This window comes from Gallinula chloropus (genome assembly GCF_964237585.1).
Source record: "Gallinula chloropus genome assembly, chromosome: 3".
Taxonomy (NCBI): domain Eukaryota; kingdom Metazoa; phylum Chordata; class Aves; order Gruiformes; family Rallidae; genus Gallinula; species Gallinula chloropus.
In genome coordinates, this window is record NC_140087.1 from 84838447 (window position 1) to 84851756 (window position 13310).

Sequence of the window (13310 nt, forward strand, 5' to 3'; positions counted from 1 at the left end):
GGGAGAGTGCACCCGGTACAGCGGGGCACAGCCGGGCGCCGCTGCGCGCTGCCCTCGGCCCCCGCCTTCCGCCGCCGCGCCGGAAGTGAGCGGGGCGGGCGTTCGCTCGCTCCCTCGCTTACCGGCCGCTGCCCGGTGTGTCGTCACGGCTCGCCCCGTTGGGTGACCGCCGGGGCCGGGCAGGGCCAGGCTAGGCGCGCAGCTGGGACGGCGGCGGGGCGCGAAGCAGCGCAGCCCCGGCCATGGCGCCGCCGCAGAAGGAGATCGTCTACAACAAGCTGCTGCCCTACGCGGAGCGCCTGGAGGCCGAGGCCGCCCGTTTCCTCGCTCAGATCAAAGACAACCTGGCCCGGGCCGTGCAACTCCAGGAGCTGTGGCCCGGCGGGCTCTTCTGGACCAGGAAGCTCTCGACGTGAGTGCCCGGAACGGCCTTTCCCCCCTTCCCTGGGGCTGCTGGCGCCGCGTTCCCGGCGGGGCGGGACGGGGTGGCCGGTGTCGCGCCCGAGGTGAAGGCGCCCCGGAGCGGGGCCTGCGGGCAGAGAATGCGCGAAGCCAGAGCGCCGGGTTTGGTCCCTCCCGCGGGGCTCTCGGGGAGCGTGGCGGAAGGCAGACTGGCTTCGTAACGGTTCCTCCCTGCGCCGCTTAGTCAGAGCCGAGTGGTCGCCGGCTGCCCTGTGCCATCCCCCCCCTATCCCGGCCGGGGACCGGGCGGCCCTGTCGAGGGCTACGGGCCGAGGGCTGGCCCCCGCCAGCGGAGCCCGGGCAGCTCCGTGGGCCGGGCCGGCCGTCTCCCCGCGCCTCCCCGGCGGTGAGGCGTCAGCCCCTGTCTTGCACAAGGCCCGCCAGCGCTTCAGCATAGGAAACGGGGACAAAGGTGCCTCCGTATTCAGGGGCTCGCCTGTCGCCTCTGAAGCTTTCTGAGTCTTACCGATCGGGTTGTTGGGGATTCGCTGTTTTGTCGGATCGTTTGGGGTTTTTACTGCGTGCTTCGCTCCCTGTTTCGCCTTTTGTCTTTTTAGGGGAGTTGTGTGAGTGAGAGAGCGGCGCCTCGTAACTCCCGCTGGAGGAGCGTGAAGCCTTTCTCGAGGCAGGCTGTTCCTTGGTTCCTTTATAGCGGGATTAAACTCTAGCTTAACGCCGCTGGTGCCCTTGGTGTCTTGCCCGTACTGTGGCATGCTGTAGTTTTTTCTGGTGTTGGTTGTGGTGTGTGTGCTGGCAAGATGATTTTAGTACAGATAAAACCACGGTGGTTTTGTAGATAGCACCGAGTAGAACATAAGTTTCTCTGAGTTAATTTTACAAAGCCTGCTTAATCCCTTTTTTATTATCAGCTGCTATTTTGGATGCTGTGGCACAGAAAATGACATCATATGACAATGACTCCTGTAGCTTCAGTCAGGAAACTGTGTTTCCATGCACGTTTATAATGTTTTTTTCTGAATGCACCATGTGCCTTCAGAAATGGTGCTTCCTATTTGCTAGAAATGATGAAATATGTTTTTCACAACTTAGATCTTCACTTAAAATTTTCCCCCTTGCATAGGTACTTTGTTTTTTATATTAATTGGAAGTTTAATATATATTTGGCAGTCAAATCTGTTTGATACATATGTATTGCAATGAAAGTGTCTTTATGTTTGCCAAGAGGCATTCTTAGATAGAATTACACTGGTGGTTGCAAAATGACTCACGTGTTTGTGTTCTGTGAGTCTGAACCTGCTTGGAACCAGTTCAGGACTGTTTCCCTTTCCCCCACCCCAGCCATCTGCTAGCTCATACTCATTTCAGTGGTACCTGTTGCCCTTGTGCTTGTGATAGAATTTGGTATGCTAATCTGGTGGCAATAAACTGTAGCAGTTCTTACTAGGAGAAAGATGGGCTTTAGCTGAATTGGCAGAGTATGGCATACGAGTCCTTTGAGAATGTGCAGGGCTGTATTAGGATCACCTTGTTACTCTGTAAACTGCAATTACTGTTGCTAGTTTAGGCTCCAGGGCAGTGAATTTAGCCTATTGCAAACTGCTGCTATGCTACTTTATGAATCACAGAAAGGTCAGAGGCTCTGATTTGTGGTTTTCCACCTACTCTTTTGTTGTGGTTTAATCCCAGCTGGCAACTAAGCACCATGCAGCTGCTCCTTCCCTGTTGTTGGTGTCCTCCCCATTGGGATGGGGAGGAGAATCAAAATTAAAGCTTGTGGGTAGAGACAGTTTAATAGGACAGCAAAGGAAAGAAGAAATAAGAGGAGTGATGCAGCAATCACACTCCTGGCCAGGTCCCCCCAAGTTTAGATGCCAAGCATGGCATCTTATGGTGTGGAATATCCTTTTGGCCAGGTGGGGTCAGCTGTCCTGGCTGTGTCCTCTCCCAGCTTCTCGTGTGTCCCTGGCTTCCTTGCTGGCAGGGCAATAAGAGAAGCTGAAAAAGCTTTGAGTTGGTAACATTGCTTAGCAACAACCAAACCAGCGGTGGGTATTAACGCTTTTCTCATCCCAGATCCAAAGCAAAACACTGTGCTAGCTACTAGGAAGAAAATTAACTCTGTCTCAGCCAAAACCAGGCTATCTTTGAAGTTAGAATTTATTTGGTGTCTTTGCAACTTGTCTGATGCTTGTAAGCCTCAAGATATATTTGTGGCATATTATATGCTGGAAGACTACAAATATATTTGGACGTAGGCAGGGAAGGAAACAGTGGGCTTGGCTTAAAAATAAGCTGGTGTACTATCTATTTCTTGTACAGATACAGATATTAATATAAACATTGCAATATATACATCCACATAAATGAGTGAAAGAACTGCATGTGAATTATATACTTGTGCAGTTACACTTCCTCAGGTACTCACCGCTTTATACAACCTGTGTAAACCCTGCCGTGGATGAAGAATGAAGATGAATTGAAGACTTGAGTATCGATTACTATTTCATGACAACAGCTGAACCTTAAATTCTATATTCTTTTACTCCCCACAGCTGAAAACATGATGTGTGTGTATAGTTTACTTCAGAGCAGCTGTTTCAGCTGTCTGATGTTGCGAACCCATCGGGGAGGGAAAAAAGAGCAAAATTGGGAGTTTATCACATACCATGTCTGTGAACTGATTTGCATAACTCTTTTATGCATCATTTTCAGCGATGCAAACTGGTTCTTTGGGATGCATGTGTGGGGTGTGGTAAAAGAGCCTTCTCTCCTGTGAAGACAGGAATAGTGCAGTTACTTAAATAACTTCTGACTTGTTGGTACTTCTTATGCAAGTAAGACTTGCCTCAAAGACTGGCATGGAAAGCTGTAATCATTACCCTGAGTTTCCTCCAACTTTGGCCAATAAAATCCATATTTATAAAGCGCTAATCTGGTTGTGAAAGAAGATGACTGAGTCTCCGTTGTATAACTTGCTACAGTGTGTGGTGAGAAAGCAGGTTGCATTGAAATTGTTTGCTTAAATGCACTTGCATCATATTCCTTTACGGTCTTCAGGCTGCTGTTTCAATTTTTCCTTCTTTTGGGTTTTACATAGAAACTTTAGGCGTAGATTTTTTAGAAGATAGCCTGGAAAGGCGTGTATTAGTATAATATGAATGCTTAATAGTTACCACACGCGTAGCTGGCTCTGCATTCTGGGAAGCTCACAGATGTCTTTATGTGCCTTCTACTGCATTAGGGTAGAGATTTTGGAGCTGAGGGACTAGGATTCTGTTCTGACAGTGGAATGCAATGTGCTTGTTACTTGTCAGGTGTAGGCTTATTACAAAAAGACACTAAACTGTCTTGCCGTAAGATGTGGGGGGAAAATGCAGCTCAATGCTTATGAACTAGAATGGCAGGATGCAAAAGTTCCAGTGAGGATGAAAACATCTCAGTGAGGCTTTGCTGAAGTACTTCAATCCCTATTGCATATAACGATTTTCCTAAAAATCTCCCTGTCTCTATTAGAAAAATGTGAGCTTTCATGTTAGGCACATGAGGTGATTTAAAGAATCTCATTGAGTGTGATTCATTGTTTTTTCATATCAATTGTCCAAACTTGAGTTTTACACCAATTATAGTCCTGTCCTGTGTGTTAGGAAATGAAAATTCATGGCTAGGAATTTAGAGGAGTGCTTTTTTGAGCTCTGTAAGTGAAAGCAATTTTTAACTGTAGCAGAGCAGCCAACTTTCTAGGGCAATTTAGGATGTCCACTTGATACGATAGTACACTTCCTAAAAATAGGTCTATTGTAATTGTGGAGTGAGAGATTGGATACCTAATACTTTTACAATAGGGAATCGGCTTCTGGGTTCTTTTTTTCTCTGTCTCCAGAGACCCTGTACTCTGTGCAGAAAGGATGAAGCTGCAGACAGGATTTTCACTTTCTGATCCCTTGTTTTAGGTTGTGCAGGCGAGTTTTGTTGGGGTTTTTCTTTCCACATAACTGAACTCCAAATCAGAACCCAGTGGACCTGCACAGTGAAGGACAACTTATTTATCCTTTCTCTAGTTGACTGGTAGAAGTGGAGAGCTCATAAAACCTTAGATAGTTTTCTTAAAGGTGGATTCAATAGGGAAGTGGAATTAAGCTTTCAAAATCATCTGTGTAGAATTATCTTCTATCATACAAGAAATCTTATTTCCTGTTTTACAGCAATTTAGTTCTAGAATGTAATTTTTTTCCCCAATAACCCAATTATGTTTCTTTCATCCTGAAGAGCCACCAGTTATATGTATGGACAGCATGGATCTTTGTGATTAGCCCCAAGGCATCCTTCAGGATTTGTGAAGTTCTGCCTATATTCTTTTAATTAGCAATCTAGATGTTTCATCCTTTGTGGGGGATATTGTGAAAATGCTGCAGTTCGTGCTGTTACGTTTGACTCATTTAATCTTGAGGAGAAGGTGATTAGCCTCTTTCTAGAAGTAATTATTGTCTCTCCTTTTTTTAATGCGTAGCTGGATTAAGACAAATAATTGATGGTTTTAAAATCTTCCTCCCCCCCCTGCCCCTGCAACATAAAGAAGCTGTAAATACAGGAGCCCTTGGATGTCTAGTTCTGCTTCTCGGGCATAGCGATATCTTTGTGCTCAGTATGTTTCTATGTACTTTATTCCTCCCTTGTCTTAATTAAACAGCATTTTGTATAATAAAACTGCTGTAGGCAAATGTCAAGAAAGGTAACCAGCCAAACTTTTTTTTGTTATATATGGCAACTGATGCCTCAGAAAGCTGGAATCAAAACTCAATAACCTAGGTGACTATTAAGCAGGTATCCTTTATTGCAGCGTTGGGCACACAGGGGATCACTCCTATGAATGTGTGCGCCCATTTAAAAACAAATATCTCATATTTATACAGATTAACTATACATATTCATTATGTTGTCACTTTAACCTACACCTACATCAATCTATTCAGCATGATTACATTTCATTGAATCACAACACAGAGAGATCAGCTGAATGACAGAGTATATTTATGTATATTTTTTTGGACCTAAAACTTACTTTCAGGCTTCCGTGGTTTCTTTTTTTCTCTTAATCATACAGGAAGAAATGAGACTGATATTCTTTGTTACTGTAGGCCTGGTATTAGGAGAGTAGAGAAGTACCTGCAAGTGCATATATCTAAAGGATAATGAATTGGCAGTTACTAATAGGCTTGACTCCAGAGCTCTCTGTTCTGCAGTGAAATGAGCCTTTGGTGTTGCTGTTTTCCTTCCCAGGTGTGTACTGTCACAGAAAGTACAAACACTCTTCTTGTCCTGTTTATTGCCCCGATTATCTTGAAAAAAGCTTCTGGACTTTCACATTGGAACGCAGCGTATGCTTTTAGGAGGTGAAATACTGTGATTAGAAGAAGTATGATTAAGTTTTATGTGCCCATTAGGCCTCACAAAATCAAAGGTCACCCCTTTTTTTTTTTTTTTTCCTGAGGATTCTTTTTCTGTGTCCCTTTGATGCATGTGAAAAGTGTAGATGTTCACTGGATGATAGTGTAATTCTATAGGAAGATAGTGTTTCTGGCCAATACAGATAACTTAGGATCCTGTGGTAGAAGAGTGAGTTATCCTCTATTTTCTTTGTTTGCCTCTGTATTTGAAATAATAAAACTCATTGAAATGAGTGCTAGTGAAAATACTGCCTTGCAACTGTAAACCCCCTCCCCCTCATTGAAATCGATGGAAAAAGGAGAGGGGAAGCAGAAAAGAAGCATTGTAGACTTGGGTGATTTGTTTTGTTGGGGGGTTTCTGTGAGTGAGGATTATTGGCTTGCTGGAGCCCTGTAGCTGTTTCTTCAAGGAGAAACTGTAGGAAGGTTGGGAGAAGAGAGACGTGAGGAAAAAGCAAGGGGACTTGGTTTATGTATATTTAAGGGAACTCACTTGTTTTGGTAAGATCACTAGCTGTTGGGTCATCCTGAAAGTTCAGGGGTAATCTTGTTTTAAATTGAGGGAAAGGGATGTGAGGAAGTAGAAAGTAAGCACTTGTGCAGTTGAATCCAAATCCCATGTGCTCTTGTGTCACTGTGAAGTGTGCCTCGTGCAAGTGTCTTTTATTGAGGGATCTGAATTTCAATTCTGAAGTAGTCACTTCTCCCGCTCAGCAAGGAATAATGGTGTTGACGCCTTTAAAATGGCCTGGCCTCTGTAACTTTGAAGTAGGCATCCTTTGGAGAGGTTTCCTTCCTCATCATCTCACGTGGTGGCTCCAGTGCAGGACTCTGCTGCGTTTGCTGCCCTGCATACCAAATAAGCAGTGGGAGGTCTGGCATTCCTCACCTTACCAGAACAAGCCATGATGCACAGCTGGTGTATATTTAGCAACAAATCAACACAGCCTCTAATAAATCTTAAACAAAAACGATGAACAGGCTTCTCAAAAAATTGTTTTATAGGGGTTCATACCTTGTTTTCTTTGTCTCAGTGGCTGCTTGGAGGTCAGTGTATTAGTAAGCTTCCTTAGGAATCTATAAGAATAGTTGGAGCAGTAAAATAAAAAGGAAGGTGTGCTTCCCAGGTGAACAGTAATTTAGACTAGTGTCACACAAAATGTTACACCAAAACCTTATATAGGTTTTGCTGATGCAAATTATCCTTTAAAACTTTAAATGTATTCCTTTATTTAATCTAAACTTGAAAGTAGCAAGCACTTCACCTGGAGTTAGTTGTAATAGATCTGTATTTCTTATAGTAGTAAATATAAGGGATAACAATAGGATATGGCACTGGCAAAGCTCAGCAGCCAGACAGGTGGTTTGTCCTCACTGGAAGATGCCAGATTTGGACTTTTCTTGAAACTTGGTGAGGGTTTTCATTATCTTCTGCGTTCTGTCCTGTCTCTGTAAAGTGCCCCCCCAGCTGAAAAGGATGGCCTATCAGAATGCTGCTTGTGGCAGCTGTTGTGCTTTGGTGTTTTGTTTTTTTTTTTAAAGAGAATTAAATACATGGGGTTATGGAGGTAGTAAATTTAGTGGTGAGGACATTTTGAGGTGAATGACCATGAGCCTTGCATTTGTGGTATTTGAATAGCTTACGGATTTGTGATAGTCTACAGTGATTCATTTCCTTTCTGTAGTTTGAGTTGTCAGTCTTCCTTTGCTGTATATCCTCAGGTTCTTATTTGTTGGACTTGTGAACCAGGTCTTAGTTGGTTTCATTAAACCGCAAGTCAGTTGGAGTCTGGCCAAGGTTTTAACACAATGGAAATGTCTAAAAATACCGCTGACTCACCTTGTGCTTTGTTTGTAGATACATCAGATTATATGGGAGAAAATTTAGCAGAGAAGATCACGTGCTCTTTATCAAACTGCTCTATGAGTTGGTAACAATTCCGAAACTGGAGATCAGCATGATGCAGGGATTTGCACGCCTGTTGATAAACCTGTTAAAGTAAGTGCACATGTGTGCTGCATACCAAAACGTTTGTCTCCAAGTAGTTGATCGCTTCACTTGCTTAATGTTGTTGCATCTTTAATGTAATAGTTTGTTCCATACCAGGTTACTTTACTTAATCTCCCCTGTATGTGATGTTGGTTAAAACAGAGTTGTCATTATGCAAACACCTTACCCCTTTCAGAGCTTTAGGATTGGGATTGAAAGTGAAAGAACATCAGGGTGTTTTTTTTTCACCTATTAGGGAAAGAAAACATCTCAGAGAGCCAAGTGTTAAGATTGAATCTCAAGTAGGGAGATGATGAAGACTGCCTCATACAATGTTTATTTCACTTAGACTTTTCCGAAGATCTTGACAGCTTCTGTTCATGCAGAAATGCTGCAAACGGCTGGCTTTTTTCCTTCCCTGACCTTCCTGCAGTTTGTGCCAAATGCTGGAGATAAGGATAATTCAGAGCAGTGAGCTGGGCTATTCTAATGTGCAGTCTGTTGATGTAAATGTTTAATCCCAAAGTGCTTGTTTTTAGTTTGGTGTTTTGTTTTTTTTTTCTACTAGGAAAAAAGAACTGCTTTCCAGGGATGATTTAGAGTTACCATGGAGACCGCTTTATGAAATGTTGGAAAGAATATTGTACTCCAAAACTGAACATCTTGGATTAAATTGGTTTCCCAAGTAAGTTTGAGTTCTGAAACACTTGATATAGGCCATAAGTACCTGTAATGCTTGAACGTACTTTGAAATTTGCTTTTAATACCTATCATCTGACTGCTTATAGTTTCATCAAGTATATCTCAGTAATTGCATGCAAGACTGTGCTAAATCCTGTGTATCCTTCTGCCAGTGAATTGTGTTTGTTATCATGTTCTTCTCTTTATGAATATGATTGAGCTCACTTCTAAATATGCTGGAACAGGAGTCACCAGCTTATTTTAGGATGGTAACCCAAGGTTTTACGGATTTAAATTTCTAACAATAAACCGGTTAAATATCTGCTGTTTGTTTATATAATGCAGTAAGGGCTTGGAAGAATTAAAATGGTGCTGTTAAATATATGCACTGTAGGCACCCCCAGTATCTGTAACCTAGGTGTGGGTCAGCATGCAGACACAGAAGTGCTATGTGCCTTCTATAGGAAATGCATATAGGTATTGATGCGTATATGTATTGATACATATATTTTTGCAAAGTGATGATAGGATAATGGGCAAGTCAATTTTTTCCCAGTGAAGAATTTTAGAAATATTCTGCTGATTAAAAAAAAAAGTAAAACTTGTTTTCTTCACGTCCTTTATGCTGCCAATCCCTTCCCATCTGTCAAATTTCCAAAATGACAATTTTCCCAATAATTCCAGTTAGCAGAGGTCCTCCTCTATGAGTTACAGGTTACAAACTTTATTCCATGTATATATTTTTTGAACCTGGAATTTTACATAAAGAAACACAGGTTAAAATTCTTAATTGGCTTAAAATAAAGCTTTCTGTTCCAGTGTATTGAAGTAGTACCACTGTTTTCTGACTCAGTGAAGGATCTGACTGCTGCTAAGCGACATGGACAGGAATCGTGTAGCCTTGCAACTTGTTCTGGAGCATCTCATGCTGAATTTCTCTCTTGGTTACATAGCTGGAAAAATGATGTTGGTAATTGTACTGTTTTGCTAAACTGTGTTATTTTGCTAATTGTAGGCATTAGTATGGTAAGTGAAAATTGAAAAGCCCTTTTTCTCTTGGTTTGCTTCATGCGTGTGCCGGTACCTTCCTAAACAGCACACCATGCTCTGGGGGAAAGTCGAGGGGTTACTTGTTTGTTTACTGTGAGGAAGCTTGTGTAGCAGGGAGCAGAGGGGGTTAACTGGGAGGAGGAGCCCGTCAGCTGAGGTGGTTCATATGAAATGCTTAGCTCTCATTAGCTCTTTTAGATAGCCCACCCTCCATCTTAATATGCAGTGCGATTCGTTCTCATACGTCATATGGTGGTTTTTTCTTCTTCTGGCATCAATTTTGAGGGGTATCTTTTTGGTGGAAGTCGAGCTATTTTTAAAAGCTGAGATTATTTGCTTTATAGCTGCTTAACTACTGTTTTAATTTAATTTTTTTGTTTTGTTTTGTTTTTACATTCAGTTCATATCGACCAGGCTTGTCTTCACCTAAAACATTTGTGCTTAATGTATTACATAGGTGGTAAGAATGACTTTTTGTTTCGTTCAGCTCTGGCCGATGTGTCATCTTCTGCATGTCCTGTTAGATTGTAACACTTTGTCACACAGGGGTCATTTTCTGCATAAATAATTGTATTGGGAAACCGATGTTAACATTACACCACTGTTGATGAGAATGTCGCACTGTATGTAAACCTAATTGGGGTCCGAGGTAGTGTGTGTGAAGTGGCTGACGAAGTGGCTCTATGCTAACTAATTTAACCAGCGTATACATGTATTTCAGGGATCAAATGAAAGATGAGTTTTACAGTTGAATTACTGCAGTGTCTGAATGTGGACAGAATCGGTATTGATGTAGGAGTGCATGTTACCCAGCAAGTGTACCTTACTATTAAAAACGATGAAATCATGGAAAGTGCTTTTGTAGTGAGGTAATGGGGTCTGGAAAATACACCCAGCAACAGCCTTGTAGCTCTCGAATGTGGAACAAAGCTTCTGTATTGCAAGAGTTCACAGTGGATTTTTTGCAGTGAAACCCAAGTCAGGAGTCTTGGGATATATATAAATTCAGAGCTGGTATAAGTGGAATTGCAGTGGGGTTTGCTTTGTTTGGGCGGGTTTAGGAAGAGGTTTTGAGTTGTACTAATCCAATGAGAGATTGGAATTTGGCTCCCTGGAACTAGAAATTCACTAAAATAAGTTGTGGAGCTATAGCTGATGGCGCTTTTTGTTGTCTTAATTTTACCTCTTGTAACGGAGCGTCTACTGCAAGGCTAAAATTTCACTTCAGGCCTGAATCTGTCCTGAAAAATTGAAATCTGTGCTCTTACTGCTTTGTGATAGTATAAGAGCCAACAGTGTCAGTTTATATGTTGCTTTAGCTAAAACATGTTTGTCTTTGAAATTGCAGAGGGAAACACCCCGGTTTAATAAGGTCATGTCCTTTCCAAAGGAGGAAATTAATCATATGCAAAATGATGGCTAGTTATAGGGGCTAGTAGTGTTGGGTGTGTTTTAATATGTCCAAGTGGCAAGATGACAATAAAAGCAGAGAAAACTGAATGGGATGAGAATTTTCCCTTCATCTCATTAAATATGCTGTCATTTCAGTAATGAGTATGAGATACCTTCCTAGTGCAGGCAGCTTCGTTATCTCTCAGTTATGGAGCTCTTACTGCCTTATCCAAACAGTCAGCATTGAATGCATGACCAAGGATGGGAGTACAAAGTGCAGGAGGCTGATCCAAGCCCATGTGGTTTCCCTCCAGAGCTGTTTGCTGTTGTGCCCTGTTAATCTCTGCCTAGGCTTAGGGCTGGAGAAGCAGAGGGACGTTTGTGACTGCAGTAACTGTAGATACCTTTGAGCAGTTCTGCCCAAACAAGTATGCAGAAAGCCTAACTGAAAGGGGAACAGAAACCACTGCTAAAACATTTTGATAGAGTTGGTTCAAAGCAATGATGAAAATGTTAAGCAGCAGTCTCTCGTTCTCCCCAGCTGTATTGTAGCTATCAAATGGGAATCTTACACAATGTCTCCTGTAGCTGGGCTATAGTTTAACTGTGGCTTAGATGGAAGCTTCCTTACATATGAAGTTGTCTGCTGGTATGTTTCCCTGTCTAGCTTCCATTCTGAATCTGTGAGCAGAGGTCAGGAGGGGACATCCAATCTTCTGCCTTGTTCTCTTCAGCTAACAAATGCTGAGATCTGACTGAAAGTTTGTGAATTTGAAAGACTTGTTGATCTCTGATCACAAACAAGTGATTTGTGAAATTCCTCTGTCCTTCAGGTTCTCCCTCAGTAATAGTTTCCTTCAGTGGCGTGTGATAGTATGGGGATAGCTCTGTTGTTTGTTTTGTCACACAAATATTTTTCATGATAATCTTTAATGCTCTTAAGTAAGGTTGCTGGTTTATGCTTTATTTATCTACCCTCAGCAACTGTGATCTATTTCCTAACTCTTTCTGGAACAGTATTCACTGTAACTCAGAACCTACATGAGCTTCATATCAAGTTTGATCTTATTTTTGTTTAATGAATGGTTGGCCATCCCTCTGCACATTTTAGAAGCTGTCACTCAGCACAAAACTGAAAACTTTCATTCCTGGGGGAGGCCATGGGTTTACGCTGTCACTGTTGCATAAAACATACAGAATTTTGCATCCTCAATGGCACTGCTTGAACTGGAGTGGTGGTGTGAGGACTGGGTGGGCTTTTGCTGGCTTGCACTGAATGTTGAGGTCTTGAAGTGGAACAGTGGTTTATCCATTTGACATTTCTCCTGGCTTGGTATGGGATTAGTTTATTGCACAGGACTAGAGAGAGAGAGAGGGAGAGAGTGTGCATGCTCAGTACTTGTGTGTCTCAGAATTAATCGCCCTAAACTGATCTTTGGTAAAACTCTAAAGATGATACATTTGCATCATCTTTCCCTGATCAAAATAGCATTTCTGTATGCTCGGTTTTGATGATGTAATTTAGAGTGCAGAAACTGTATCTGAAAGATGTAGGGAGTTCTTCTGCCAGAACTACTCTTTTTCTTTCTTTTTTTTTTTTTTTTTTTTGTTGTTGTTTTGGGTTTTTTTTTTTGTTTTGTTTTTGTTCTCCTCCATTCAGGGAATGTTTTCAGTAAAAGTGCAGTTTAGTCTTGAGCTTATCTTGTAATAACCAGAAGATATGAAGAACGTGGCTGTTTGCTACCTTTATGGTTCCACTGAGGGATCTCTCTCCTCCTTCTCCCTTTCATTCTTGGAGTTCAGTCTTTCAGTGTGGGTTGATGTCAGCCTGTGACAACTGATGTTAATGCAATTTCTTAAATGAGTTTTCTTCATATGGACGAAAACACTACTACCATCAGCTGTTAATTGTGAGGGAAGCTAATGAGATAACCATTGATTTGCAGATAGAACAATTCTCTCTCTTAGAACCACTGGACAAAAACAGATTGAAAAGGGCAGACATGATATTTGGAGTCTTCTGAAGTCTGGTGCCTTTATTTACCTTACAGATATTTGAAGCCCATAAACCTGTGTTTTCAACTTCCCCCAAGAAGATACTTTGCTTTCCTGGTTGTTCGTGGATAAAACACAGGTTATTACTTATGAGAAATGAAAATAATTCTTCTCTTAAACACAGTAAATACTAGAGTGGTATATGAAAAACAGAACTAGGAGTTTAGCAGAGTAATTTTAATTGTTAGGATTAGGTCTCAGTAGAAGGCCATTAGCTACTGCATGTTCACAGAAGAAATCTAATTGCATCGACATTATCTTGAGACCTTGAGGGC

General features: G+C 42.0%; 1 protein-coding gene across 1 annotated transcript in view; it reads left to right on the top strand.

Annotated features, from left to right (window-relative positions):
* Positions 1 to 242: 242 nt before the first annotated feature.
* Positions 243 to 13310, top strand: part of PSME4 (proteasome activator subunit 4) — a gene marked incomplete at its 5' end in the record, with an annotated part of 63387 nt that continues 50319 nt past the window's right edge. The window contains 4 exons of the mRNA XM_084261318.1: positions 243 to 412; positions 7726 to 7866; positions 8426 to 8542; positions 9989 to 10048. Coding sequence (XP_084117444.1) covers positions 243 to 412; positions 7726 to 7866; positions 8426 to 8542; positions 9989 to 10048 — 488 coding nt within the window. The remainder of the gene's footprint in view (positions 413 to 7725; positions 7867 to 8425; positions 8543 to 9988; positions 10049 to 13310) is intronic.